Source organism: Lethenteron reissneri, chromosome 26 (genome assembly GCF_015708825.2).
Source record: "Lethenteron reissneri isolate LAM-NWPU_2019-01 chromosome 26, ASM1570882v1, whole genome shotgun sequence".
Classification (NCBI taxonomy): domain Eukaryota; kingdom Metazoa; phylum Chordata; class Hyperoartia; order Petromyzontiformes; family Petromyzontidae; genus Lethenteron; species Lethenteron reissneri.
Genome location: NC_083804.1, coordinates 19,579,805 through 19,607,556, shown reverse-complemented (window position 1 = coordinate 19,607,556; position 27,752 = coordinate 19,579,805). Strand labels below are relative to the sequence as shown.

The following is a 27,752-nucleotide window of genomic DNA, read 5'->3' as shown; positions in this document are numbered from 1 at the left end:
AACACCCGCAACGGATAACGTCACAACACCCGCAACAGACGGAGACAGTGAAGCGGGGGGGGGGAGGAGGAGGAATCGTTGCAACAATCCGGCGCGTGACGTCACGACGTAACCCCGAACGCGGCTTCGCGATTGGACGAGGGCCGCGTGACGTCAAACGCGCGCGGCGCCGCTCGCGTCGAATTCCAATAGAAATGGCGGAGAGGCGGGACGCAGCCCTCGGTGCTTCCGAGCGGAGGCGCCGCGCCCGCCCTCCGCGGCCCGACAGCCGCGGTCAGCGCGGGCAGCAGCAGCAGCAGCACTCCCGCGGTGAGCTCGGGGCGAGTCCGCTTCCGCGGGAAGGAAGTCGGCGGCGGACGCGACGCGATTAGAGAAGAGCGCTTTAACTCGAGGACTCTTTTTTTTGTTTACCCCCTTCTTCACCCCTTCCCCCACCCCCCCATTGTTTTAATGTTCTGGGGTGGGGGTGGGAAGTAGTGCGGTTAAAGGGCCCGTGGGTGGGGGGCTGTAGGTGTGCGTTTTATACAGGTTTCGCGTGTGTGTGCAGGTGTGTGTACCTGGTTACACAGGCAGACCTGCTCACAGGTGTGCTTCTACAGGTGTGTGTAGGTGTGTTTCTACAGGTGTGCCTGTACAGGTGTTTGTAGGTGTGTTTCTACAGGTGTGCCTGTACAGGTGTGTGTAGGTGTGCCTGTACAGGTGTGTGTAGGTGTGTCTCTACAGGTGTGCCTGTACAGGGGTGTGTAGGTGTGTGTACCTGGTTACACAGGTAGACCTGCTTACAGGTGTGCCTGTACAGGTGTGTGTAGGTGTGCCTGTACAGGTGTGTGTAGGTGTGCCTGTACAGGTGTGTGTAGGTGTGTCTGTACAGGTGTGTGTAGCTGTGTGTACCTGATTACACAGGTAGACCTGCTCACAGGTGTGCCTGCACAGGTATGTGTAGGTGTGCCTGTACAGGTGTGTAGGTGTGTGTACCTGGTTACACAGGTAGTCCTGCTCACAGGTGTGCCTGTACAGGTGTGTGTAGGTGTGTGTACCTGGTTACACAGGTAGACCTGCTCACAGGTGTGCGTGTACAGGTGTGTAGGTGTGCCTGTACAGGTGTGTGTAGGTGTGTGTACCTGGTTACACAGGTAGACCTGCTCACAGGTGTGCCTGCACAGGTATGTGTAGGTGTGTGTACCTGGTTACACCGGTAGACCTGCTCACAGGTATGCGTGTACAGGTGTGTAGGTGTGCCTGTACAGGTGTGTGTAGGTGTCTCTACAGGTGTGCCTGTACAGGTGTGTGTACCTGGTTACATAGGTATGTCAGTACAGGAAGACCTCACAGGTGGCGTGTACAGGTGTGTGTACGTGGTTACTCAGGTATGTCCGTACAGGAAGACCTGCTCACAGGTGTGCGTGTTCAGGTGTGTAGGTATGTCTCTACAGGTGTGCCTGTACAGGTGTGTGTAGGTGTGTTTCTACAGGTGTGCCTGTACAGGTGTGTGTACCTGGTTACACAGGAAGACCTGCTCACAGGTGTGCCTGTACAGGTGTGTGTACCTGGTTACACAGGTATGTCAGTACAGGTAGATCTCACAGGTGGCGTGTACAGGTGTGTGTAGATGTGTGTACGTGGTTACACAGGTATGTCCGTACAGATAGACCTACTCACAGGTGTGCGTGTACAGGTGTGTAGGTATGTCTCTACAGGTGTGCCTGTACAGGTGTGTGTAGGTGTCTACAGGTGTTTCGTGCTCACACAGGTGTACCTGTGCAGGTGTGCGTGTACAGGTGTGTGGGGAGCGGTAGTGTAGTGGTTAGCGCGTTGTGCTATGAACCCTGGCGATCCGGGTTTGATTCCCGCTTCCAGCCAACACCAGTGACAATTATCTGAACCGGTCCTGGGCATCCCCTAGGTCTACTCAGCCTCAAATGAGTACCAGGTGCGGTGTGTAAACATGGCCACTGGGGATACAAAGGCGGTCGGGTGTGGTTTTGGCCACCTACCCCGTCATGTACCGTTTCGGCCTTCATAGATGTTTGCTAACAGCACTTGCCCCTACAGTCTGTTAATGCTATACGGGTGGTCTTTGTGTACAGGTGTGCGTGTACAGGGGTGTTTATGCAGGTGTGTCTGAACAAGTGTGTCCATACCTGTGTGTACAGGTTTGTCGACTGTGTGTACAGGTGTATTTAATAAGTTATTAATATTAAATTAAGTTTGTACACATTCCTGTACAGAGGGATGTTGATGTATATTTATGTTTGTGTGTGCGCCCTGTCATCATAAATGTGCCGGATTGTCAGATCTTAGAAGCTAGGAGTAGTCTGAGCCCGGACCAGATCTTTAACTTTTTGTTCCATCAGAGGTAGCATTACTTTAGTGGTTCCAATTTCTAAATGTGGCCAATTTCAGTGAGTTATGTGATAACCATTGGAAATGAGTGTTATCAAGACGCTATTCCCAATATCTGCTCTGTACATGTACACAGGGGTGTGTGAACAGGTGTACAGTATATAGATATCTACACTTGTGTGTACAAGTAGATGTACAATGGTGTAGATACAGGTGTGTGGCAGATGTATATTGATATATAAAGTACAGGTGTATATAGAGCTGTGTACTGGTGAATTACGTTTTGTACGTGTGTGTGTTGAAGGTATATACCGGTATTTATTGGTTTGATGAGTCACCTTGGTAATTACAGGTATGTTTAGGTGTGTTCAGATGTATGGGCACTGAATGTTGAAATTATTTCACATCGGTACGAAGCCGACCGTGCAAATCAGAGGTGCGGGGGAAGGACAACAAACTTAAACACAAAAAAGCAGTTACTAAACAAATTCGTTTTCAATCTAGATTTATAAGTGCATATAGATCCAGTGGCTTACTAATATCGGAAGGAACAGCGCTCCAGATGGTCGCAGAAGCGCATCTGAAAGCAAGCGATGCAGTGACCGTCTTTGTTTGATGGCCAGCCAAAATCCGCTGCGAGGATGACCGGATTTTTTTTGGTGGTATATGCTTATTGACGACATCAGCAAGGTATTTTGGTTAATTTGTGGCAAGCATTTTGTATATAATGCATACCTGTCAACCCCTTATCAGTGCCTACCTTTTTACAGCCCAATTCAGACCTTATTGGTCACCCCGTGCCCTTAGAAATATCAACGTTCATTCTACAAAGTCCCATCACAAGGGAGAAACACAAAGACAAAAAAAATGTTACCCGTATTGAAACGACTCTATGCCGTATGGACCTGAAAACTAAATGTGCCTGTTCAAGAACACAGATACACCGTATGGGTTGACAGGTATGAACACGAGTGCGACCTCATAATGTATTCGTGCAGCAATCAGAAGCCAATGCAGTTCTGCGAGCACCTTGTAGAGTTGTATCGGTTCTGCACAATGATGTGAACGCTTGAGTACTGTATGTAGGACTTGTGCTTGTATAGTGGTGTGTAAACATTTAAACGTTCCCATCGTAATGGTGTGATGAAGTCACCTTTATCGATTCGATGATTCGTGGTGTTATTCATGGCCGCGGTTTCACTCGGTTATTTATTTTGTGAGTTTTTAGTGCCTCGCGAGCTCGTTATTTTTGTCTTCTTTCTCCAGCATGAATGGAACGTTACTTGAGCGTTCGTATTCAATAAAATGGCCATTGTCAGGTGGTGTTCATCTCCAGTTTACAGCGCTGAGCCAGCGGCAGAAATCCCTCGTTCCTATGGCGAGGGCAAGTCTATCCCATAAGACGATCACTTTTGACGTCCCCACAAACTGGGTACTCTATTTTATCGACCCCAGAGGGATAATAGGTTGAGCCCCCAAACAAGATTTGAACTTGCAACCTTCCGACTGCAGAGCCTCTCACTGCCACCCAGCTACCAGGGTGTGTGGTATGATTAGCATGGAGTAAATTGAAAAAAAAACCCATCGATTTCGACTCTTTCCTCGTATTTTGTGTGTCTTTGAATGGATTTCATTCGACTCATCGATGCAGCATTACTCCCCCAGCATGCTGTAATGATACTGATGCACAGTTGTCTGCATTGATGATATCTTAATCAGAGGTCATCCCAGCCCATCATGAAGTCCATTCGGCATGGCAGCTAAATACGTCTTTTACATTTCTGAATATATTCTATGTCCGTAGCTGTATTATGTTTACATTTAGAAATGGGTGTGTGTTGAAGATGTACACTAACTGACTTAAGTTTGCGACGTTTAATTCGATAGTGTCAATAAAGTTTAATCGGTGTGAGTGCGTGCTTGGAGAACAAGGAGAGAACGAGGAACTTGGATGAGAGGACAAGCTGTACGAGTCAGAGACGCCACACTATTGACTACAATACGAATACAAATGTGTTTTTTAGGCAAGACACTGCTAGAAGAGACAGGCGAATGCCAATGGTTGAGACTAAGGAAGGAGCAGCAGCCAAAGGTGGTAACATGCCTGAGAAGTCGTACATCGTTAGCATTGAACCATGGGATTGATTACCTTGCGTGCAGGAGCGAAATGGATTGTGATACTGCGTAACCGTGACAGTTTGCGGGGGCATTCATCCATCAGTGAATAGAGCATGGTGTTGATGACAGTGGTCTGATGGATGTGTTGTACAGGGTTTGTGTACAGAGATGTGTACAGACTGTACGTTGTGTATTGGTGTGTTGTTGTTGTTGTTTCCATGTGCGTTTAGTGGAATGTACAGTATGTGTTTGTAGGTGTATCTTGATACGTTTGTGGTGTATATTTGTGTTGCACAGTTTTGTACAATCGTCTTTGGTGTAAAAGAGGAGTTTTTTACGGGCGCTTATAGGCAGGTGTTGGGTTTTGTAGATTTGGTTGTACAGTGTGTTCATGCTGCAGTTGAGTGTTTACAGATGTGTTCAGGTAAAGAATGATACTTTTGTATTGTTAAGTGTGAACGTACAAGTGTGAGTGTGTTGTGAGTACATTAGAGAGTATTTCTAATGCTGCTGCTAGTCTATAAGCTTACACAACTGTATTGGATGGTAAAATAAACACGGGTTCTGTATTGGAAGAGACGGGGGTTTTGTATTGGCTGAGGCAAGGGTTCTCTATTGGATGGAACTAGGGGTTCTATATGGGATGAGATGAGAGTTTCTGTATGGGATGAGGGTTTCTGTATGGGATGAGATGAGAGGTTCTGTATGGGATGAGGGTTTCTGTATGGGATGAGATGAGAGGTTCTCTATGGGATGAGATTAGGGGTTCTGTATGGGATGAGATGAGGGGTTCTGTATGGGATGAGATGAGAGGTTCTCTATGGGATGAGATTAGGGGTTCTGTATGGGATGAGATGAGGGGTTCTGTATGGGATGAGATGAGAGGTTCTGTATGGGATGAGATTAGGGGTTCTCTATGGGATGAGATTAGGGGTTCTATATGGGATGAGACGAGGGTTTCTGTATGGGATGAGATGAGGGGTTCTGTATGGGATGAGATAAGGGGTTCTGTATGGGATGAGATGAGGGGTTCTGTATGGGATGAGATGAGAGGTTTTGTATGGGATGAGATGAGGGGTTCTGTATGGGATGAGATTAGGGGTTCTGTATGGGATGAGATGAGGGGTTCTGTATGGGATGAGATGAGGGGTTCTGTATGGGATGAGATTAGAGGTTCTGTATGGGATGAGATGAGAGGTTCTGTATGGGATGAGATGAGAGGTTCTGAATGGGATGAGATTAGGGGTTCTGTGCGTGTTGTTTGGCAGAGGCTGATGGGGTGAAGGGAAGGTTTAGGGGCTGAATGTTTTACATTTACAGCCGGGATCTATTAATAATTAAAGTTTGATTAGTATAGTTACGTGCACGGGATATTTGTTTTTAAAAGCTACATCTAAGGAAGAGCGTCATTGGTTTCCAGAGTTATATTTGGTAACGAAGACATTCCTGACATTTCACGTACACCAGGTCGACCCAGTTTTTCAAGATGTTTTGTGCTGAGGCGCTTGAGCCAGAATATTTCTGCGTGATTTTAAATAATCGTCGTGCAAATGGTGCCACCCTGTTTTGAGTACACCAAACTTTGCACCGTAAAGTTTGCCCTGCCCAAACTATAAATTCGAATGCAGTGTATCAGCAATACACCAACTCTTAAGCAAAGTAATTGAATGGCTAAATCACCTTATAACTGAGTATCTGGTGGATGCTCTTAATTTGGTCATGCAAAAGAAGAAGCAGCAGGCTTTTTATATCAAGGGTCACAAACATAAACAAACTTAGTTTACCAAGAAGAGATCATCTGTGTTCAGATATATCAGGCATGCAAACAAGTATTGATTCATAAATTACAATAACATTTTCTGCTTATGGTATCATGCGGTTCAGTTGTGCAGGTGCGAAATAATTGTTTACACTACGCAAGAATATGGAAGTGTGTACGGAACAACAACAGAGCAATATAAAGGATACTTAAAAAAAACAATACATTGTCCAAAACACAAAACAAATATTAATCAATCCTTGACTTGAATCATGACTGATTTGTGACATTTATAGATGCTTTGGGGGGGGAGGGGAAATGAACGAATTACTTGCTTAACAAGCATAATATAGAAACAGTAGCCATTTAATAACAAAGTGTAAGGGGCCAGAGTCCCGTCGTAATGAAAACGGTGATAGTGTTTTTAATATTTGCCCATTTGGTAATGGAGATGTCTCATGTTTATCGAAAATCTTGACTATAATACATTTTCAAGTTTCGAATCTATCCCATCTTGAGTTATGTTAATTGTGGAATGCTTAATTGAGTCCAGAGACTATTCCTCTGGTGGGTACTCCCTTGGAATGTTTTGCCAATGGGTGGTTTGCATGTGGTTGGAATTGAAACTGCAGCGCTTGGCGTGTGCTGTCACGCGGATTGTGAGTGCTGTCTAACCATAATTCTGTGCTCCGGACCACAGGCTGTAAAGGCTTGAATCCCATTTGGTCCACAAGATCATGCGAAGTGGTCTGCGTAATTGTTGCAGATGCCACAATAGTTTTTCACAAAGAACCACACATTTAAATGCTACATTAACTATCTTAACCATACATTCTACAGTACTTTTAGAGCAGTTTTATTTCGACAAACATATTATTTGGGTACGGTGATCTGCCAAAAAAATGGGAGATGGTCGACAATTCCAGAAAACTTGAGTACGACTGGACTAGACCGAAAACGTTTCTCCTTCTGGGATTCTCGGATTTTTGAGTAATTTTTTTTATAATCCATTGGGTTCATAAAAATAAAGCCAACACATTGAGCCAGGACTTATCAAAGCTGCCAACATGTGCCGTGAGTTTTATGCTCTTGGCCAATATTGTTTTCAGGCCCTCTGGTTTCCTCCCACGGTGAAAAAAAAATGCCAAAAAAATCCGAACAATGCCAACTAGAACACTGCTTAAAGAGTTTAATAAAACTGACTCTTTTTTTAAAGAAAATACTTTTAATTATTTTTGGGACTATTACCATTTTTGGTAATGGCCATGTGACTAGAATGTGATTTAAACAACGAACTACCAAAAATATGAACGTTAACAGCATAAATATTGACGTTGCAAACAGGGATTATTATAGCCCCTAACCGAATTCAGCTGCTGCCGTTTCAGAAAGTTCATCGGACAAAATCACGAGTGATCATTTTACTTGGTAACTTAAGATGGTGCCAAATAACCTGTCATAGACATGGACTCACCCTTCTCTTCCTAGTAAAGTCCACACCTTTTTCTTGCCACATAACTTACATTTCCAAGTTGTTTAACAGTTCCGAAATGTTCCAACCCATGGCGTTATTATATCATGATAATTTTCAGCTCTTTACAAATTTGTTGCGGGAAATATTAAAATGCAGATTTTTTTTAAATAAAGTAATTTGTTTATTTCATTAGGAATCGTGGCATGTTTTTTGTTCTTTACAGAATAATGGGAAGGTTTGTTTTAATTGGGTTTTTTTCCCTTTTATCTGCCAACAAAACTGACACCTTTTTTACAAGGAGTCATGTTTGCATTGACCACAATACCTGCGGTCGGAATGCAAACAAAAAACACAACTCTGATAATGTATGCACTGTCCTTGAAATTGATCGGTCCACACCCGAGACAGCTTTTCTTAGAGCCTAGTCTCATATGGTGTTGGACCAGATGACGCCAAAAGGCGCAAAAAAAAGCGTCAGTTTTGTTTCCAGATAAAAGGGTAAAAACCCCAATTATCATATTTTGCTACTGGCAAAGGAGGTTCCAAGGTTTGTTTTGTTACTGAATACCTACAAACTTTGAGCCTTAGTGTGAGCGTGTCTGTTCTTGTGTTGGTAAATAAAGGAAGGACGTTATTACACCAGGTCTCCTCTCCAGGAGAGTAATACTACTGCAACTCTCGCGTATTTAAAGGTGCGAAAGGCGTCTCCTCATGCTGACCCTTCACTGTGTTTCCTTTCACAGATGCGGAGCGAGATGTGAATCAAAACACGAGGCCATCCAGGTAAAACTTCCACACACAGGCCCGACTTGTACAGAGGGAGGGGATGGAGGACAAGGAGGTAGAGACTTTAGTTTTGATCATTTAACTTCATCCTAAAATTCAGTCTGTCAATTTATTCTGGGTAACGCCCATTGAGCTAAGATGCTCTTTTTAAATTTCTCTGTTGCGGGTGGCATTATGTTCAGGAGCTAATGTCGAGGTCTGCTAGCCATGAGGAGAGGGCAGTGAGCGGTGGCGACTGAACCGGCGGAGGGAGTCGGTAGTTAAACAGAGGGCGACCTTCAGCCCCGCAGCGGCCGGATACGTTGGCCAGTGTCAATGTTATCATTGAGCTTTTGTGGCAGTGGACACATGCACAACGAGCAGACACTGGGGGCTTTGTGTGTGGCATTGAAGACACTTTGTGCAGACGCACGGGAGCACCTTTGCATGTGTACACACAACAATGGTGATTTGCCAAAGAGTGGCAGTGATGTTACCACGGCGTTTGTGCCAGGCTTGAAGTGCTTTGAGACCACGTGAACTGGCTAAGGCTCGCTGGGAGGAAGTCACAGGAGCAGGCACAGGGGTTGGGGATTAACTTACTGAGACGAACTGAAACAACTAAGACATAGATCCCCTGTTTAGACTAAACAAACTGTTGGGGCAAGTGCTGTTAGTGAGCAACTATGAAGAAGCCGGCATGGCACATGAGGGGGGGTTGGTGGCTACCATCACCCCCGGCCGCCTTTGTCTCCTTCGTGGCGACATTTACACGTTGTACCAGGTACCCATTTTGAGGCTGAGTCGACCTAGAGGAGGCCCAGAATCGGTTCAGCTTATCTTCACTGCTGTTGGCGTGAGCAGTAATCGAACTCGGGTGGCCGAGTTTGTATTGTAGCACGCTAGCTGCTACACTACCCACTCGCCCACAATGGCTGACACACACAGACACATGCATGTACCCACATACAAAACTATCACTCGCCGACACACGCACGGATAGGCACACATGCATATATGTGCACTTTGGTTTAACATTTCTCTGGGCATTCCACTTTAATAGTAAAAAGCAGAATGCTCCTAATATCCTGTGCTAAACTTCGAGTAGCCACCAGTGGATTCTCAAGCGTAGAAAGTTGATCATCTCAGTCTTGTCACCAGTTGCTAAAACAAATTAACTCTACATATTCAAGTTTTGGGAATTTTAAGACTTGGTTTTATTAGCATGCCAATAACTTTCTTTGCAGGGAATATATAAGATATGTACCCCGATCTGGATTATAAAAAGCTATTGAAGGGATATTTTAAAGAGTTGCAATGATATCCTCAAAGGCCATTCTCGAACACAAGTCAGATTTGAAACACGGCAAAATTGAGTCTTCCGCCGTTGCCGATCATTGCTACAACTCGGTGGGCTCTCATGAGATTGTTTTCTCTGAGACTAAGGTGCTCTGCAAGCCTTCTGGCTACCATCAAAGGTTTGTACACGAAGCCATTCAGATATACAAACACAGACATAATTTCAACCGTGATGATGGGTACAAACTTAGTAATCATTGGAAAGATGTTATCAACCATGCAAAAAATATTTAATTACACATTTTTGGACCATCTTATCTGACAGGCACTATTTTACTTCACCTAGTGTTAACATCCCTAACGTTTAACAGTACTCTTTATTGCCAGCCAACACTGGTATAAACATGGGCATCTCTGCTCCTTTTCTATTATGTACATCCACAGTTACTTGCGCAACACGTCCCTGACCACGAGTCCATTCATCTCACAGTGACTTGCGCACAAACAGCATAACAAAGAGCGGCTTAATCGTATCTAATTCATTTACCCACCCAGCAGTATAACAAAAGCAGTAATTGACCACTTCACAACTCCTCCTCCCCCGCTGCCCTTCCTGCCCCCCCCCCTTAACCACTATATAAGGTACAGATATTTAGCCGTGACGGTTTCACCTGAAGACAGAAGCTTGTGTTGCCTCCGAAACGTCGTGATTTTTATTGTTTTATTTTTATTAATTTTAATTTCATTTTTTACCTACGTGACTTTGCCGAAAGAACTAAGAGTATAAAGGTAGTGTGTGTACTGCCTGCTGCGAAAGTTCGCAATGATAATTTATTTTTGACAAGATGCACACAGCACCATTGGAAATAAGGCACCAAGACTTGCTGAGGTTTTCCTGGGTAATTGATTTTATTCAATGATCACTGAAAATGTACATCTGAGGGACAGATTTATAATGGATGTGCGATATTCTGAATGACCATTACCATCACCGATCCTTCCATCACAGAGACGCTGGGTTGAGCCCGAGGGCTAGTTTTCTTTCTCCCATTCACAGGAATTATAAAGGCAAAGTCAAATGCACTGGCACTTTGGAGTTGACTACAGTGGAGTGTCCCTTGTGCTTTTTCTATTATTATCAAAACAGAAAGTTCCTCAATGATAACTGCCACCTTATCTGAGTTCACCCCTGAGCTGTCTCATATTTATTGTTCAATGCCAAGCACGTCCTCTGTATCTTCGTGGGAGTGTGATTGAGAGCATCTTAGAATGGTAGTGGGAATTAGTGTGTGTGCCTTAGAGTAGCAGTGTTTCCCAGGGTAGATGTTTTAATGTGGATACGCTTGCTTGGTCAGTGCAATATTTATTCAGGTCCTTTGCAGTATAGATGTGCGTGTACACACGTAGACCGATAAGCACACACAAAAATGTCATGTTTTTCCAACATGTCTATGAAAATGATAATTTTGTTAGATTCCAATGTTGTGTCATTTGTTTTGTTTAAGCAGTGGACCACTGTCATCCCTCCGAGCGGCTCTGAAGAGAAGTAAGATCGCCAATCTCTCGTGACCTCCATAAGTGTCGCATGGTGTCCCACCTACACACGTGCTCACTCGCCCACGTTTTTTCATGTCTGCTGCTGTGGCGGCCACGCTGTGCCTCACCTAAAACGCGGTGGCTCGGAGACTGGGTTGGCGGATTGCGTTGGGATGAAATCTGTGCAAGACACTCACGTGCAGGGAAATGTGGTGCTGATACCTGTAAGAGGCAATACAAATGAAAACCTTTATGAAGGAGTTGGCCACATTCTCAGGAGACGGTGCCATGAAAAGGTTTGTATGTGGTCGTCTCTCCCTCTAGGCACGTCAAATAGAGCTCCCTCGCCTGCAGAAAGGCGCCCACACCCGCCTCACAGGTGAGTGCCAGCATGTGTCAAAGCAACAATTACCCTTGATCAAAATAGTAACTTGGGTGGTCACTGCTACTAGTGCCTGGGGTTTTCATAGCTTGACCCTGGTTTGTTAAAAAAAAACTGGTTCTGACTTTCTTGATCCAAAAGTGATGATTCGTTGAATTGATCCCATACCAAAATTTAAATTTGTGACCTTTAAATTCAGAGTATTACGTGTTTTCTTGACAGAGCCTTGCTTGGACACGTGTCTAATAATTCTGTGTCTGCGTGCACGTACTTACTATTGTGTATATATGGATGTGTGAATGAGTGTGTGTGTGCGTTCGTATTTATGAATGTTTTTGCACGTCGATGGGTGTGCGTGCACGTGTCTGTGTAGGAACTCGGACACACCTGACTTATCAGACTTTCAAACATACTACTCGAGAGAAGACTACGAAGGATTTTACGCACCTTTTGAAGTGAGTGGGATGTGTGTTTGTGTGCAGTGACGGAATAATGACTCGCATGCAGCACTGCAACTGTGGAAATTTACGTTGAATTCCAAGTCATGCACAACATGAGTGTCTATTGTAATCTAAACTCAGCCTGGGCTTCTCTGAAGATGATTCGGATTGAAAATTGAGCACCAAGTACAATACTGTATGTTCATTGCATCTTAATGCACAAACTGAAAACATACGTAGCTTTTTTATGAAGTGCTAATTAAACATTTTAATGAAAAGTGCAATTTGAAAAAATCGTAAAATGTTGCCTTTAAGAACATGGCCCAATTCATGTATTTGTGGAAAGGCATTTTCTGGCAATATTTGGTGGAAAATAGCCAATTCATTATAATTTTTGTTGTCTGATGGAACTATTTTTCCATGTAATGATTTGGCAGAAAAGTACTTTCAATAAAAAAACATTTCTTCAAATGTTTTGCGCTGTGTTGAAAATCACATAACCTGTCCACATCCAGTACTCTCGATGTACACATGGGTACGCGTGTCCCCCATAACTTGCACGCTCAAACACGTACATGCTCTGACACACACATGCAGTTTAACACGTAGGCTTTCGCGACGTGTTAAACACACCGGTATGCTGTACTAGTGACGAATTGGCCACATTCCGTTTACGTGACAACCCTTACTAATTGGCTGTGTTGAGTGGTGGGGGGTTTAATGACACATTTATATATTTACGCGATCCAACCCAAAAAAACTGTATTGCGCACTTTCACTTTTGTACGTGTGCACCCTCGCACATGCACACTTGCACACAAACACACACACACGTCCCCTAACTTTACTGTGTACACACACACACACGCACGATCTCTGATGCACGCACGCACACTCAGCTGCCCCCGTCGTACGAGGAGGCCGTGTTTGGCGTCCTCCCCACGCCAGACCTACAGCAGGGAGCGCAGGCCCTGCAATACGAGACGATCTCAGAGAGCCGGCCCAGGCAGAGGCAGGCTCTCCAGCCCAACCAGGCCTCCAGGCAGATCCAGGCTGACTTGCCGGAGCAGCATTCTCCCAGGCGAGAGCAGGCTCGCAGGCCTGAACGAGCCCCCAGACCCTCCGAGGCTCACGTTGAGGAGCAGCAGACCTCTGGACGAACACATGATAGTGCCGTTCCTAGGTCCGGCTTGGTTTCCATATCAACGCAGACTGCTGCAGAAGATATCGGCGAACAGGAACTAGGTGAGAAAACCTAAATTTCTTTTACTCCATCCACGAGGGAATCATAATGGATGTCTTGTAAGAGTGCCAAGAGAAAATAATTCCAAATGCAACACCTGCAGTTGGGTGTCTCTCTCTTTGCCCAGGGGTTGAAGGGTTTTCTCGTAGCACTGAGGCATGCTTTGAAGCAGTGAAGTGAGTTGAGTTTGAAGGTCTCCATTTAATTTTAACTACCATCGCTAATCTTATAGTTGGTGTCACTTAATTCAGCCTCGCCTAGTTCTCAGAGCTAAGCTCTATAAATATATTTAATGATTGGTACATGGTGAAACAGTTCTCATTTTTGGTGTTATATGAGAGATCTGTTCAAGTGGGTATGTGGTGCATTGCTTGTCCTACCCAAGCCCGCTTTTCTTAACAGTACAAATGATGTCATTAACCTGCTATGTTGTCTAATGCATCCATTCGTGTTTCTTTCTCTTATTTCAAGCATGCATCTCGCCATGCTTTTTATTACCTTAGTTTTTATTTATGACCACAGTATTTCTGAACCGTATGTCATAGGAAGTAGAATGCACTGATGAAATGTCTTCTTTCGTCACATTGTTGTTCCATTAAAATCGGGATCAGAATTTAAAAAAGCACTCCACACTACTAACATCTGCCCCTTTAATACACCGTTTTGGTTTATTTTTATTCGCATTCAATAGCTGTCTCCAGGTACGTGTACCCTGCTGCTTGTTAAAGTTTTATCCTTCTGACCGAGTATCTCAGATTTTTTTGCTAAATTGTTGTACATGGCCTTTGGGGGGTTATGATGACAATAGTTTTCGTGCTAGTGGATGAATGTTACCTTAAGTTTATTGGTTTGCGAGGTTATGCAATTTTAATATATAGGCAATTACTTTAAAACAATGCTTATTCCAATATTTTACCAGAACTACGACGATCCTCAACCGCTACCGCCTCGGCACCCCCGCGTCCACCTCCTCCCCGCCTGACCTTTGACCCGGTCGTCGTGACGCCACTGCTGCCGCCCCCACCCGCCGCCACCTCACCTCGGAGACCTGATCACTGCCTCCTGGACCTGCCGTTAGAGGCGGAGGACCGCCTCGGCGTTCTCCCTGCCACCACCGTCGCCTCCCAGGCACCAGTCGCCTCCTCGCTCGAGTTGCTAAGCGCCCGTCCGGTTGGCGACCGTGGCAGCGTGTGGCTCATCAACTTTTCGGAGGACTCGGAGGCCACTCCACCCCTCGTGCCAACCACCTCGACAGTGTTGGCATCACCTGCTCCTCCTCCTGTAGTGACCTCTGTTCCTAGACCGCGACCACGACCACGACCGTCGGTGGCCGCCAGGACCTTGCCGGAGTCGCCCTCCAACATCCCGACATCCCTATCCCTCTTTCCCGTGTCATTTGATTTAGAACCTGTTGGGACCCAGACGTCAACACTCAGGTCTTCAGAATCAAAGTCCACCTTACATCCCTCAACATCAATATCGATACCAGTATCCTTGACTTTAATCTCAGAGTCTTCAACATCACCCCCAGTATCAAGGGCGACTTTAGGATTCACAGCATCAACACTAAGTTCCTCAACATCAAACTCGGAGTCATCGGCATCAACACTCGATTCTCCAACATCAAGACTTGGCTCCTTGGCATCATCTTCAAGATCAAGGTCGACCTTGGAATCTTCAGCGTCTCCTTTAAGTTACTCAACTTCAACCTCGGAGTCATCAACTTCACCCGAACCACCAACCCTCGTGACCAGCGTCTCCCACCTGCAGTTGTCTCCACCGTTAACATCGTCTTTGTCTCCTCGAAGCACACAATCCCCGGCTCGTGCCTGCCCAGTCCCCTCACCTCGTCACAGGGAGGTCTCACGACCTCCTCCTCCTCGCTCCCCCCCATCATCGGCATCATCACCGACGTCGTCGCCAGTATCGCCATCTCAAACAATGAGCTCGGACGGTGTCCGCAGTGTGGCGGATAGGGCTGCTTTTTTTGCACAGCAAGCATCATCATCACCATCACCAAAGCCCGTGCCACGACCCCGATCTCAAACCAGGTTCGGCAATGGTGAATCTCGTGTCGGCGATGCCGCGCCGCTCAAACCAAAACCCAATGTCCGTCCCAAGAGCTGTGTGCTGGTGCTACCCCCGGTGGATGGCACCAGCATCAATGGAGGCGGTGCCAAGGGATGCCGTGAGGACGACGCGCGGCGTCCGTCCGCTCCGTCGTCATCGGTTGCGGACGCCGTCTCCTCCTTCTCCGCAATGGCATCGACGAACTCGTGCGGTCGCCCGCTGATGCCTCAAGGGCCAAAGCCCATGGCCCTGCTGCCGTCGAAGCCTTTGCCGCCTCCGAAGCCCGGGGCGAAGCAGGCTGGCTCAGCGGTGCCGGCGATGCAAGGCGGCAGTATTCAGGACTTGTACGCTGTCGTGAATAAGCGGCCAGCCGGAACGGCGGCGGCAGCTGCGGCGATAACGCAAGGTGGCGGTGCTGCGGACTTGTACGCGGTCGTGAATAAGCGGCCAGTGGGAGCGGCTGCGGCCGCTTCAATGGAGCGGCCTCAGGTGGATCCCGCATCATGGTCAGATGAGGAGCGAGATGATAGTGCCAGTGGAGGAACGAAACACGACTATGCGTCTTTGCGCAAGACACTGGAAGGTGAGTGTCGGATGTCTGTTGTTGTTCCGCTGCCTACGCCCTTCAGCAACTGCTCGACGTGTTTGATGCCAGAAATGCCGGCCCTGCCAAAGTGAGGGTTCACTCTCCACTTGACTTGACTTGTCAAAATTCAGTAACGATTCGTTTTATGAATAAATGTTATTCCTTGCCCTTGTTATTTGCATGGAATTGAAAAGGGCTGTAGCATATATAGACAGTGTAGTGGTGTTGTAGCATATGTAAGCTACAGGAAGACCTCGCTTGGCGCGTCCCCGTCGAATGCTGATTTGTTAGAGCGCTCTTTGTCCTGGAGGGGAAAAAAATGAAGTACAATCTGAAAGCACTTACGAGTGAGAACACGCCAGCAGTGCTGGCCGAGAAAATGTACCCATTCCCATCAATCACTTCGCCGACGAGAGCGATGTACGTTGAGCCAACCAGACCCTACCCCGGGTGATTCGATTTTCAAGATTTGTAGTCACGATAATATAAAATGATTTTATTTGTTTAGCCAGGTGGGAACTCACGGCACTGGGATAGAGTCTCAGGGTCCGCCTAAAATAAAGCTCACCATAGAAATTTAGACGGAGGGCCGCATCACTCAGATCAAGTGGGTCCTGGTGTTCTCTAAAAAATGACCCGGATTATGAGTGCAAGTAGCTCCCCCATGGCTGCCCTGGAGAAGGAGTAACGTAGTACATAATATTTACTGATGTATTTTTTTTATTAATATTTAATTAATGAAATATTTTATTCATGACGGCCGCGGATGATTCAAATTCTCGGATAATTCAAAAATATCAATTTTCCGCGGATGTCTATGCCAAAAACAACAAATGTAGCTATAAATGATGTTTAAGTTTCTTTGCCATCGCACAGTTTCGTAAATTAGAACTCACCAAAATAAATTATCGGATAAATCACTCAAAGTGAAGCACAAATGACGATTTTAGAACGAATACTAACGACGGACCGATCGATGCGCGTGCTCAGTGATAACACTTTCCTGATTCCGGGCAGAAGACTCCCCCCACTAAGTGTATGGCAGAGCCATGCAAATAAAAATCAATCATAGAGGGGATCACGTGGATTTGGCATTAACCAAAGAACACGTTTTTTCGGTTTAAGCGTGTGACTTGTAATAAACATTTCCAAGAAGTGTGGGTTTTTTCCAAGCATTCCGATTTCGTCCTGTACTGCACATACTAAAGGACGTAGCAAAACATCAGAAGCATAACTCTAGGAGCATTTCTTGAATAAAGAAATACATTGCTGTGCATATACAACATTTCGTTTTATAGCAGTATTGTAACCATGATCATTTGCTATCTTAATAACTATGAAGACACTGATTTTACTGACATGATGACGATGATTGTATCTTGACTTAAAGCTTTCGTGACTGCAGGAATTAATATTCTTTGGGTCTTTCGGTAAAGTCACGGAGATAGGACTACGATTGTCTTTGTGAAGGCAATTGTGTTGGTAATGATTTACGACCATCAGTCATTTATAATTTGAATGATTTTACGAGAAAAATGTGTAATCTCACAAGATGTCGTGGTGCAGATGATAAAGATAAATACTGTATGACAGTTATATTGTAAATAGGGTATTTATTGTCATGATTCTGTGGTGTAATGATTGTAATTGCTGTAATTTACTGCAACATTTCACCTTTTTATATCCACCTTCTCTTGCCTTGCTGCCATGTGGATTAGCCCTCCCTTTCCTCAGCTCTGCAAACCTAAAACCCAAGACGTCTTTGGTAAGCTGAGAGGTCACTTCTCTTCTGCCTCTAACAACTCTCCCATTGACTTGAGACTAAAGCATTTACCCACTTTAGCTGCTAGCTTTGATATCGGTGGCTCATAATGGCCGACTCTTGTGAATGAATACGTCACGTGGTCTTTAGCATGCACTGCACAGCGGGTGACGTGTGTCAATTGCTGCGCTGACAATGCCACGAGGAAAACGAGCTGTGTGTTCCGTTCAGGATATTCCACGAGTGAGACTCTGCCTTTGAGGAAACCGACCATAATTCGGCCAACGGCATCAGGTAACACGCACGCCTTTGTACGCAAACACACACAAGTGAACAAAAAGCAGCAGCAACAACGGCCGGCATTTATCACTAAGTGGCGGTGATGTCACCACGGCGCTAGTGCCAGGCTAAGTGGACTTTGAGGCCACGTGAAATGTGGAAGGCTCGCTAGTGGCAGGAGGTCACGGGACAGACCCCCCCCCCCCATGTGTTATCTGTTGACTTGCTGAGGTGACTGACAAAAGCACCACTTATGGCCCCCCACTGTGCCAACTTGCTGCTTTGATGATCATGATGATGATGAGGTGTTGTTGAGTGTTGTATTAATAGTGATTGTTAAACAAGTAAATAGCATCACTAATGCTCATGTTGATCTTATGTTACAGTGATGATGCTGATGTTTAGTGCTGATATTAATAATGATTATTACTTGTGTTTGATGCAGCTTAATTATTGAGCAGACAATATATCTGCACATATCCGTCTCCAAGTAAAACAAACAATTTCTTACACAACCCAGAATGCACTGCGATTGATGGGTTGTGCAAGAAATGTGTTTTTATGTGGAGATGGATAAGTGAAGGAGATGGTATTGTCTGCTTATTTATTGTGTTATTTATTCTCCACTATGGTGCTGATTATTGTTTTAGATATAGCGGCCTTAATGCCAGGGTGTCTCCTTGATGATTAATATAGACAATCCTAGCATTGGTGCTGAAGTGTTGATGCTGATGTGTGGTGGTTGTTGCTGGTGATGTTGATCGACCCCAGATGTCGCAAAGGTTCCCAGGAAACCATCTCAGTTCCAGGCGTCAACGAGGTACGGGTCTTCGCGCTCACTGGATGAGGTAGGCCGTTGTACATTTGCATTTGATTTTCACATGTATTCTGTGAGTTGATTATAATTAATGTAATAATGGTCATTTATTCATCCCGGAATGCCTCCCTGAGTCTCAAGACACTTTTGAGGAGGGTCCTGGTTGTTGGCACGAACACTCCCTCGTGCACCGTGCCGGCCTTTGTAGGTACTCAAATGGCACTTGCCCCAGCAGTCTGTAAGATTACATGGGGGATCTTTGTCTTTGTGTGTGCAGCTTGGAGATAACAATCGAGCAAGTGAAAGCCGGGCAAATTTTACAGACGACCTTTCCCAGTGCCTCAAAAGGTATGATGATGATGATGAAGATAATGACCTGCTCACATTTGATCAGAATCAACATCGTTATCAGCTGTTCACTCACGTGTGTTAAATTCGGATGTGTGTTGTGTGTGAAATAAAATAAAATAGATGACTGTGCTTTCAATTGTGAAATGCGTTTGATTCCCAGTCACAGCTAAGATCAGTGGGGATTTATATCAGAACTGCTCCCATGTATCCCCTAGGTCAACTCGGCCTTGAATTATCATCTTGTATTGTGTATAAACATGAGCAACTAGGGGGCTGGTTGTGGTGTTGGCCAACTCACTCTCTTGTGCAATACACTGGCAATTCATAGGTGCTCGCTAACATCTCTTTTCAGTAGTCTGTTAAAGCTACACGAGAGATCTTCGTCTGTGTGTGTGTGTGTACTTCAGGCCGAGCACCCAGAAGGTCCCTCCTAAGAAGCCGCCTCCTCCACGGCCTAACTACTTGCCTGGAAACACGAGGGGCCCGGCCCGAACCGACGCAGCACCAAGGGGGCGCAGCCGCGAACGGAGGGGCAACGATGTGAATAACGAGGGCTCCGAGGATCAACAGGGGGACCTGCCCCCAAGACCGGGTCCGGGGCACCCCCTGTACAATACCTACATGGTGAGAGCAAGCACGTGTAAGTGAGCACGCGAGTGTGTGCTCGCGTGCGTGAGTGCGTGCACGTGGATCCGTGTGTGTGTGTGTGTGTAGTGTTGGTTTACGTGTGGAGAGCGGTAGTTGAAGCGGTTAGCGCGCTGCACTACAGACCCGAGTTCGATTCCCGCTCATGGCGAACACCATTGACAATTATCTGAGCTGGTCCTGGGCCCTTCTCTCGGTCGACTTGGCCTCAAATGAGTACCTGTTGCAGTGTGTAATCATCGCCACTAGGGATACAAAGGCGGTTGGGCGTGGTGCTGGCCACCCACCCCCTCGTGTGCCGTGCTGGCCTTCATAGGTGCTCATTCCTGTTGAGGGTATATCGGGTGTGTTTGCCTTTGTGCGTTACAGCTTCCAATGCCCCATGTGCTCACACGCGTGGAAAACCAAGCAAAGGCACCAAATGAGCTGTCTTTTAAGGTACCGTCACCCACACTATCACTTCGCCGCCACTGCCGTCATCGTCACTGCTATTGCCATCATGGGGGGGGGGGGATCTTTGTCTGAGTCTGTGTGTGTGTGTTGCGCTTCCCAGCCGCACGAGGTGCTGCCCCTGGTGTCGGAGCAGGACGGCGTGTGGCTGCAGTGCCGCCGTGGTGACCGTGTGGGCCGCGTGCGCCGCTCTCTCGTGAACATTGTCACGCCGCTCGACGGCGCCGTCGACGGCGGTGACGACGGGAGAGGCTCGGCGCATGGCGTGAGCAGTGCACCACGCTGCCTTCCCTAGCCACACGCAGCCTCCTCCCTTCTTATTAGGGCACGCAGACAAAGGTCCCCCGGTATAGCCTTTAGGAGGCTGTTGAGGCAGGTTCTGTTAGCGAGCAGCGGCGATGAAGGCCGGCGTGGCACACGAGGGGGTGGGTGACCAAACGCTGCGCCTGGCCACTCTAGTCTCCCCAGCACTGATGTCTATGCACCGCACCAGATACTCATTTAAAGCTGAGTCTACCTAGGAGAGGCCTCGGACCGGTTCGTATATCCACCACTGTTATTGGCCATAAGTGGGGAGTGAACTTGGATCGCTGGGTTCAGAGTACAGTGTGCTAACCACTGAGTCACCAATCCCCATAAACACTTGCACCCACAACACTCATTCATATGAATACGTATCCGCAAGCAGATGTGTGTGTGCACGTGTACTCGTGCACACTTTCCTACCCAAACGCATAATACAGGAACTCTCATCTCATTTGATATGGAACCCTTGTCTCATCTGATGCAGCACCCTTGTCTCATCTGATATCGAACTCTTGTCTTAAAGTTCCTGTTTTGGTTTCAGAATTCCCCGCGTGCGGAGGTGCTCTTCGACTTCACAGCCGGTGAGAGGCAGGCGCTGCCTTGCAACGTGCCCTCCCCTAGACCCTCTTAGACTCGCGGCAGGGCGTGGAGCGAGACCCAGAGGACAAGAGAGAGTGAGGGAGATGGTGCCTCTTCTTGGAACCATTCAGAAACAAACCAAACCTTGCCCTAGAGAGAGCTGGAGACTTGTAGACATCAGAGGACGGGGTGTGGAGAAACTGTGGGTTGGAGAATGGAGTAGAGAAACCCATATCCAAACCAGAGAGAAACTGAACTCCACACTGAGTCCAAAGAGACATGCCATTTTGCTAATTTTGATGGAGTGGTGATCATTTTGATGGCCTTATTTGACGTGATGTTAATATTGACCGCATATGGCATGACGGGATTTGTGGTGTTCATCTTGATGTTGCATGGCTTTAATCTTAGCCGTATGGCGCATTGTGACGTTTTAATGTTGAAGCCATAATATGGTGTCCATCTTGACTGTGACATGGCGTGGTGGTCATCCTGCTTGCGTGACGTTGTGTTAATCTCGCTGGTGTGGTGCGATATCAGAGGGCACCGGAGAGTTGTCCCTGGCGGTGGGAGACACCGTGCGCCTGCTTGGCCGTGAACCAGGCGGGGAGTGGCTCCGTGGGGAACTGCGCGGGAAGACCGGAATTTTCCCCGCATGCTACGTCAGAGTGCTGGTACACACACAACCACAGCAACAACACCACAGCAACAACGCGAACTGCATCCGCCATACCCCACTGAGCGACGGTGACTTCAACTTGTGGGTCCGACCTCAGAAGTCATTCTAACTAGAGCTTCAATGCCTCATGTTTGACTCCGGTAGCACGGTAGGGATCCGATTGGTAATGAGATAATAGAAACTCATGCCAGTCTACATGCTTGACCGTGTCTTTTTTTTGCAGGTGGATGTAGAAGACAATGACGAAATTTCCAGGTGAGAACACGAATAATACTTTAACCAGCAGCAGACATTGGGAAGTTCCATACATTTTTAGCATGACCCCATGCCCAGATGACACCACAAGTCCTAACAAAAACCACAATCTGTCGGGGGCAAACGCCTGTCACTTTTGAGGCTCCGCGTCACAGATCACGTGGCGCTTCGCACAGGAATCCCTCGGTTTTCTCTGACACCTGGAGCCTGGTGCCCGGGCGGCTTTGTGAGCTCCGCACCAGAGCTCAGTTTTTTTGTATGAATCTGGAGGAGGGTTTCTTCGTGACTGGGGCATGGAGGAGAGGCGCTCCTCGCGTTGCCAGCAATGTTTCGATTCTCCCGCCAGCCGCAAGACCGCACGTCAGCAGCGGGGATGACGCGTGGGGTTTGCACGACTCCCGCAGTGGCCAGTGTGGGTGCGTAGCAGCAGCAATGGCCAAACCATGGGCAACACAGAGCAAGTGATAAATCGCAGGAAAAGAGCAAAGTTCGAATGTGGCAGAGGAGGACTTAATCGAAATCATTCGAGCAACATTGTCTTTTCATCGGCTGCGTGACACCGTGTAGAAGTTGCCTAGCCTGTCGCTGCAGAATTATGCTCTCTCTTTGTGCTCGCAAAACGTAGACCCCTTTGCAAAAGAACACGTGCGCACTATGTGCGCACTAGCGGGCGGTTCACAGTGCTTGCTTGGCTGCTCTGTTGCATTGTCAAGCTGGTGCCTGGGGCGGGCACCATCCTGCGTCTGCTCGCGTGTGCGTTTGTCGCATGCGGGTACATGTCGACTCGCAGTCCTCCACAATGCACAGTGTGCTTCCCATGTGAGCCAGCTCATGTGGATGAGCGAGTGCTGGAGGAGGGCACTACCACCCGTTTGCGTTTGTTTTAACAGTGCGTGTACCTGTGTGCTCCCCTATTTACTCACACGGGCCATCCACGTGTGTGTGTGTGTGCGCGCGTGCATGTGCTTGCGTGCCAGTGGGCCACGCTGCTTGGTGCGCTTCGCGTTTGAGCCGGGCCAAGAGGACGAGCTGGCACTGGAGGAAGGCGCTGTGGTGGCGCTGTGCGCGCGTGACCCTGGCGGGGAGTGGGCACGCGGGCGGCTCCGTGACGGCCGCGAGGGCCTCTTCCCGCTCGACTTCGTGGAGATCCTAGAGGACCTCCCGCTCGGCGCAGGTACCCGGCTGAGCAACGCCACTCCATGGAAACGGGGATACTTACACTCGCGCGTGGGTGTGAGTGACAGTGTGTGGGGAGCAGTCATGCAGAAGTTAGTGCCCCGCGCTACGAATCCAGCAATCCAAGTTGGATTCCCGCTCACGGCCAAGACCAGTGGCGATTATCTGAATCGGTCCTGGGCCTCCCCTCGGGCTCAAATGAGTACTTGGTACAGTGTGTCAACATCGCCACTTGGGAGACAAAGGCGGCCGAGCGTGGTGTTGGTCACCCACCCCTTCGTGTGTCGTGCTGGCCTTCATAAGTGCTTGTTAATCGTACTTTGCCCCAAAATTCTGTTAATGCTATACAGGGGATCTTTGTCTCCGTGGAAAGTGGCTCCCGTACATGAATCTTGCAACCTGAGTTCTGAACCAGTTTCTTTCGGGCAATGACTTTAAGGCAAGTGACTAGTGCGGTGGTGTGTAATCACCAACACTGGGGAAACAAAGGTGACTGAGCATTGGCTGGCCACTCCACGAGCACCGTGCCAGCCTTCATCAATGCTCTCTAGCAGCACTTGCCCCAACAGTCCATGTTGGGTGTACAAGGGGGTTCTTTGTTGTAGCCATGTATCTGTGTGTGGGTAGTGGTGGTGCTGTGCTCCGCAAACTGTGCTATGATCTCAGAATCCTGAGTTCAATTCCTGCCCATGTAGCTTATAAGTGGCGAATGCTATCTCAACATGTCCAAGGCTTCCCTTAAGTCAACTTGGCTTTATATTAGTACCTCGTGCATGCATGCATGTGTACTTGCACGTGACTGGCTGTGTGCATGTGTGCGCGTGTGTACACTTGTGTCTGCGCGTGACCGTGCGTATGGTTGTCCAGGTGAGGAGAAGCCTCAGGTTCAGGCACTTTACGACTTCGTTGGCGAAGATGTCAAGGAGCTCAGCTTCAAGGTAACGACCGAGTCTGCCTTGCACGTCCACCGCAGGGCCTCTCAACTGGTGTCTGTGGACGCCTAGGAGCGGCACTCATCAAGGGATCTCGAATGGGATTTGGGGGGCCCCATAGTTTGTCAGCAATGTGCAGTGTGGTTGGCTGTGACCGAGGGATGCTCAACTGCCTGCCTCCGCACTCGGCATCTGGAATAAAACGGTGGAGTGAGGATGGTCCAGAAACATGTCGCTCGCAATCACTGCCTTGTTACTGTAGAGCAGGCGTCGGCAAAGCGTGGCTCCGGAGCCGCATGTGGCTCTTAAAGGATTGCTTCGTGATGTTATTTATTAAGGACTGTCTCGTCTTCAGATGCAATATTTCAAGTGCCGCAATGACTCACCATTTTGGTTGCCGACCCCTTATCTAGACTGCTTGAATGACGCTGCCAGCATAGTTTCTAAAGTTTCGTCTGAAGCCCGCAGTATTCCGTACAACTGTTATTTCCTCCGACACTATTTTCGTGACGCTAAATCTTGAGAACCTCTGACCTGTGTAACATGAGCTCACCTCTTGAAGGTGAGAGCGATCATCATGACTTGGCCTTTGGAATGTTTGGAAGCCTTGAGCTGCTCTTAGAGGTCACGACTTGTCTACTATTGGAGAACTACAGGTCATGTATTAAGTGGCGGCCTGAAGGTCGCTACGAGCTGGTCTCAATAACATCAGTCAGTCAGTCGTGGGTTGACTTTGGACTTGTTGTGAATTATATTCTTTGGGTCTTTCGGTATAGTCACTTAGATAGGTTAAAAGAAAATAACAAAAAAATAACAAAAACTACATGTTATTTTCTTTGAACCTATCTACGTGACTTTACCGAAAGACCCAAAGAATTTGAATTCCTGCAGTCACGAAAGCTTTAAGTCATTATTGTGAATTATCTTTAACTAATGAGCTTAAGAAGGAGGTGGTGGTGACACTGTCAGTGGTGGTGTTGCTGGCAGTAATATGAGTTGTGTTTATGCTGAAGGTGATGTTACATGTGGTGGTAGTAAAATCACCTGAAGGCAGTGATGCTATTGACATTTCTTGTGGATGTGGTAACTGATTTTTCTGAAATTGGCCATGGTGGTGATTCCGTTTATGGCGATGACTATGGCAGTGCAGGTGATGTTGGTTGTGTTCTGGGGAGCGGTAGTGTAGCGGTTAGCGCGCTGCGCTACAAACCTGGCGACCCGGGTTCAATTCCCGCTCACGGCAAACACCAGTGACGATTATCTGAACCGGTCCTGGGCCTCCCCTAGGTCGACTCGGCCTCAAATGAGTACCTGGTGCGGTGTGTAAACATCGCCGCTAGGGAGACAAAGGTGGTCGGGCGTGGTGCTGACTACCCACCCCCTCGTGTGCCATTCTGGCCTTCATAGGTGCTCGCTAACAGCACTTGCCCCTACAGTCAGTTAAGGCTATACGGGGGAATCTTTGTTTTATCTTTGTTCTTCTCACAGACTGGTGATGTGCTGACCATCCTCGGAGCTGAGGACTTGGAGTGGCTCAAAGGGGAACTAAATGGCAAAGTCGGGATTTTCCCAAGAAACTACGTCACCGAAATCTGACCAAGGGACACGCAGCCCTCGAAGGAACAGCTGATGGCATCAGGAACAACTGAATCCGCAAAGTATAGCTGATTTCACAAGGATTGTATCCAGATCAGGCTATTGATTCAACTGGACACGCATGCTCCATCTCACGAGAATTGGTTTCCGCAATCTAATCAAGATGATGCAAATAGAAAGTGTTGCTACGAACAACCAAACTCACATCCTGACCGGAAGAACTTGATCTCAGCTGGAACAGCTGATCCCATTTGGAGTGGGGTCAGCTTATCCTATGAAGAGGCGTCAAACTTAGGGGAGCGGCTTGATACCAGAGAGGCAGTTCAAGTAGTTGTCCGGACAAATGACGGGCCAACTTTTCTAAAATTGTGTGGTCTGCACGCTTATTCGTTACATTCATAGTATTGCATTTTAAACCATATTCACATTTAAATGAAACAAAAATCGCAGTAATTCTTAAAGCGAGTAAAACTTTAAGTGCAATTATTAATTAACGTGGGTTGCTAAGTAATTTTTACTCGCGCACGTATTTCTTAACACGACTAAACATGTTTTATGGCATGGGTACGAGGTATTCTTCCAGCAGTAGAGAGAGCACGACCAGTCCGAGTGCATTCTTGCCGAGCTATTTCAAATGAAATTCGTTATTGCCTTTCTGTTTCACTTTTAAAACTCAACACTAATTTGCAATTCCACAAAAGTAGAGAAGTATCATAACTTGCCAATAGATTTAGCACGTAATTTGTAATAACAATTTCTTTACTCAGGAGAGCCTCGCTGATTCACATTACTCTTTTTCAGGAGGGTCCTGCCAGGTTTTCATAGTAGGGGGGCAATAATTACTATCAATAGTCTCAATTGAGTAATTTGCTATTACTTTATCAATATTGGCAAGATTGAATCATGTCCTGCACACAATTCCCCACTCTTGCAGAGGACGTCACGGGATATTTGACGTCCGTTTTGAAACAAATGGTTAATGTTTTCATAAAACACCCACAGTAATAACCAGGGCGGCAACTGGATTCGAACCGTGAATCGGCAATAAACAGCCAACACGCAACCGCCAGCACATGTCACCGCTCGGGGGCACGTCACCAAACAGAATGACACAATGTCAGATTATCCAGTGAACATTCCCATGTTAAGCTCTGCCTGTGTTGAGCTGCTGATTCTTGAATCGGCGCAGAGTGTGACGGTGCTGCCGACTTTCTGAAGCCGGCAATGAAATGACAACTGCCTGGAGACTGAGCTTCATCCAAGCCCCGAAAATCGCCCTCACCCCCTCTCTCATTCGGGAGTCTCGTTCTCAATCTCACAAACCTTTGACGTCTCTCAACACAGCACAAACCACCACTTCCCCTCCACTCTTCCCCACTCGGCACATCTGCTCGCACCCCCGGACACTTCCCCCTTACTCCTCCACTTGCGGTGCACTCCTTTCCTTGTGTCGCACCACTTTCCTTGTGTTGCCACACTTGCTCCGTTCACTTGCACGTCGCTGTCACTCCTCCACTTTGCGTTGTCCCCTACCTCTCTTCGCCCCGGAGCCTCGTGTTACGTCTCTCAAGAGCACAGAGTGTGATCGCACAGCACGCATACAAAGCACGACGGTACGCACAAGCTTTCACAATTGCAGTATCTGCCCTTTTTTGTTATGGTGGTGTTTGGGTTTAAATGGCGATAATTTGTACATTTTTTTAAAAAGCAGTCTTGGTGAACGTTACGGGAGTGTGGGGAATGCTTTTGACAAGTGTCGAGTCTTTTTCATTTGAAACCCCCCCCCCCCCCCCCACGGGCATTGTGTTACCCAAAGCAAACATGAACAATATCAATGGGGACAGTTGTGCTATAAATTACAAGACAAAACTAATGCTAACATTGAAATAAACGTCACTATAGTCTTGGTA

The 27,752-nt window shown here is 47.2% G+C and overlaps 1 protein-coding gene across 2 annotated transcripts; it reads left to right on the top strand.

Moving 5' to 3' along the window:
• Positions 1-190: 190 nt before the first annotated feature.
• On the top strand, positions 191-27,752 carry LOC133347809 (SH3 domain-containing protein 19-like). Of its 2 annotated transcripts, none has more exons than XM_061560434.1 (19): positions 191-309; positions 8,438-8,477; positions 11,267-11,304; positions 11,619-11,673; positions 12,050-12,131; positions 13,016-13,361; positions 14,279-16,012; positions 18,009-18,071; positions 18,828-18,904; positions 19,151-19,221; positions 19,632-19,848; positions 20,239-20,307; positions 20,423-20,584; positions 21,167-21,206; positions 21,745-21,878; positions 22,107-22,138; positions 23,116-23,312; positions 24,182-24,252; positions 25,735-27,752. In XM_061560434.1, exons 1-19 carry the CDS (start codon positions 195-197, stop codon positions 25,840-25,842), a joined length of 3,651 nt encoding a protein of 1,216 aa, XP_061416418.1. In that variant the 5' UTR covers positions 191-194; the 3' UTR covers positions 25,843-27,752. The 2 variants fall into 2 exon arrangements, with proteins under 2 accessions (XP_061416418.1, XP_061416417.1); XM_061560433.1 differs by having other exon boundaries at positions 11,264-11,304.

Excerpts from the sequence above, each read along its gene's own strand:
- LOC133347809 (XM_061560433.1), top strand. The coding sequence starts at position 195 with ATGGCGGAGAGGCGGGACGCAGCCCTCGGTGCTTCCGAGCGGAGGCGC. Across the intron at positions 21,207-21,744 it reads GCTCTTCGACTTCACAGCCG|AGGGCACCGGAGAGTTGTCC; the intron begins GTGAGAGGCAGG and ends GTGCGATATCAG. Across the intron at positions 22,139-23,115 it reads GACAATGACGAAATTTCCAG|TGGGCCACGCTGCTTGGTGC; the intron begins GTGAGAACACGA and ends CTTGCGTGCCAG.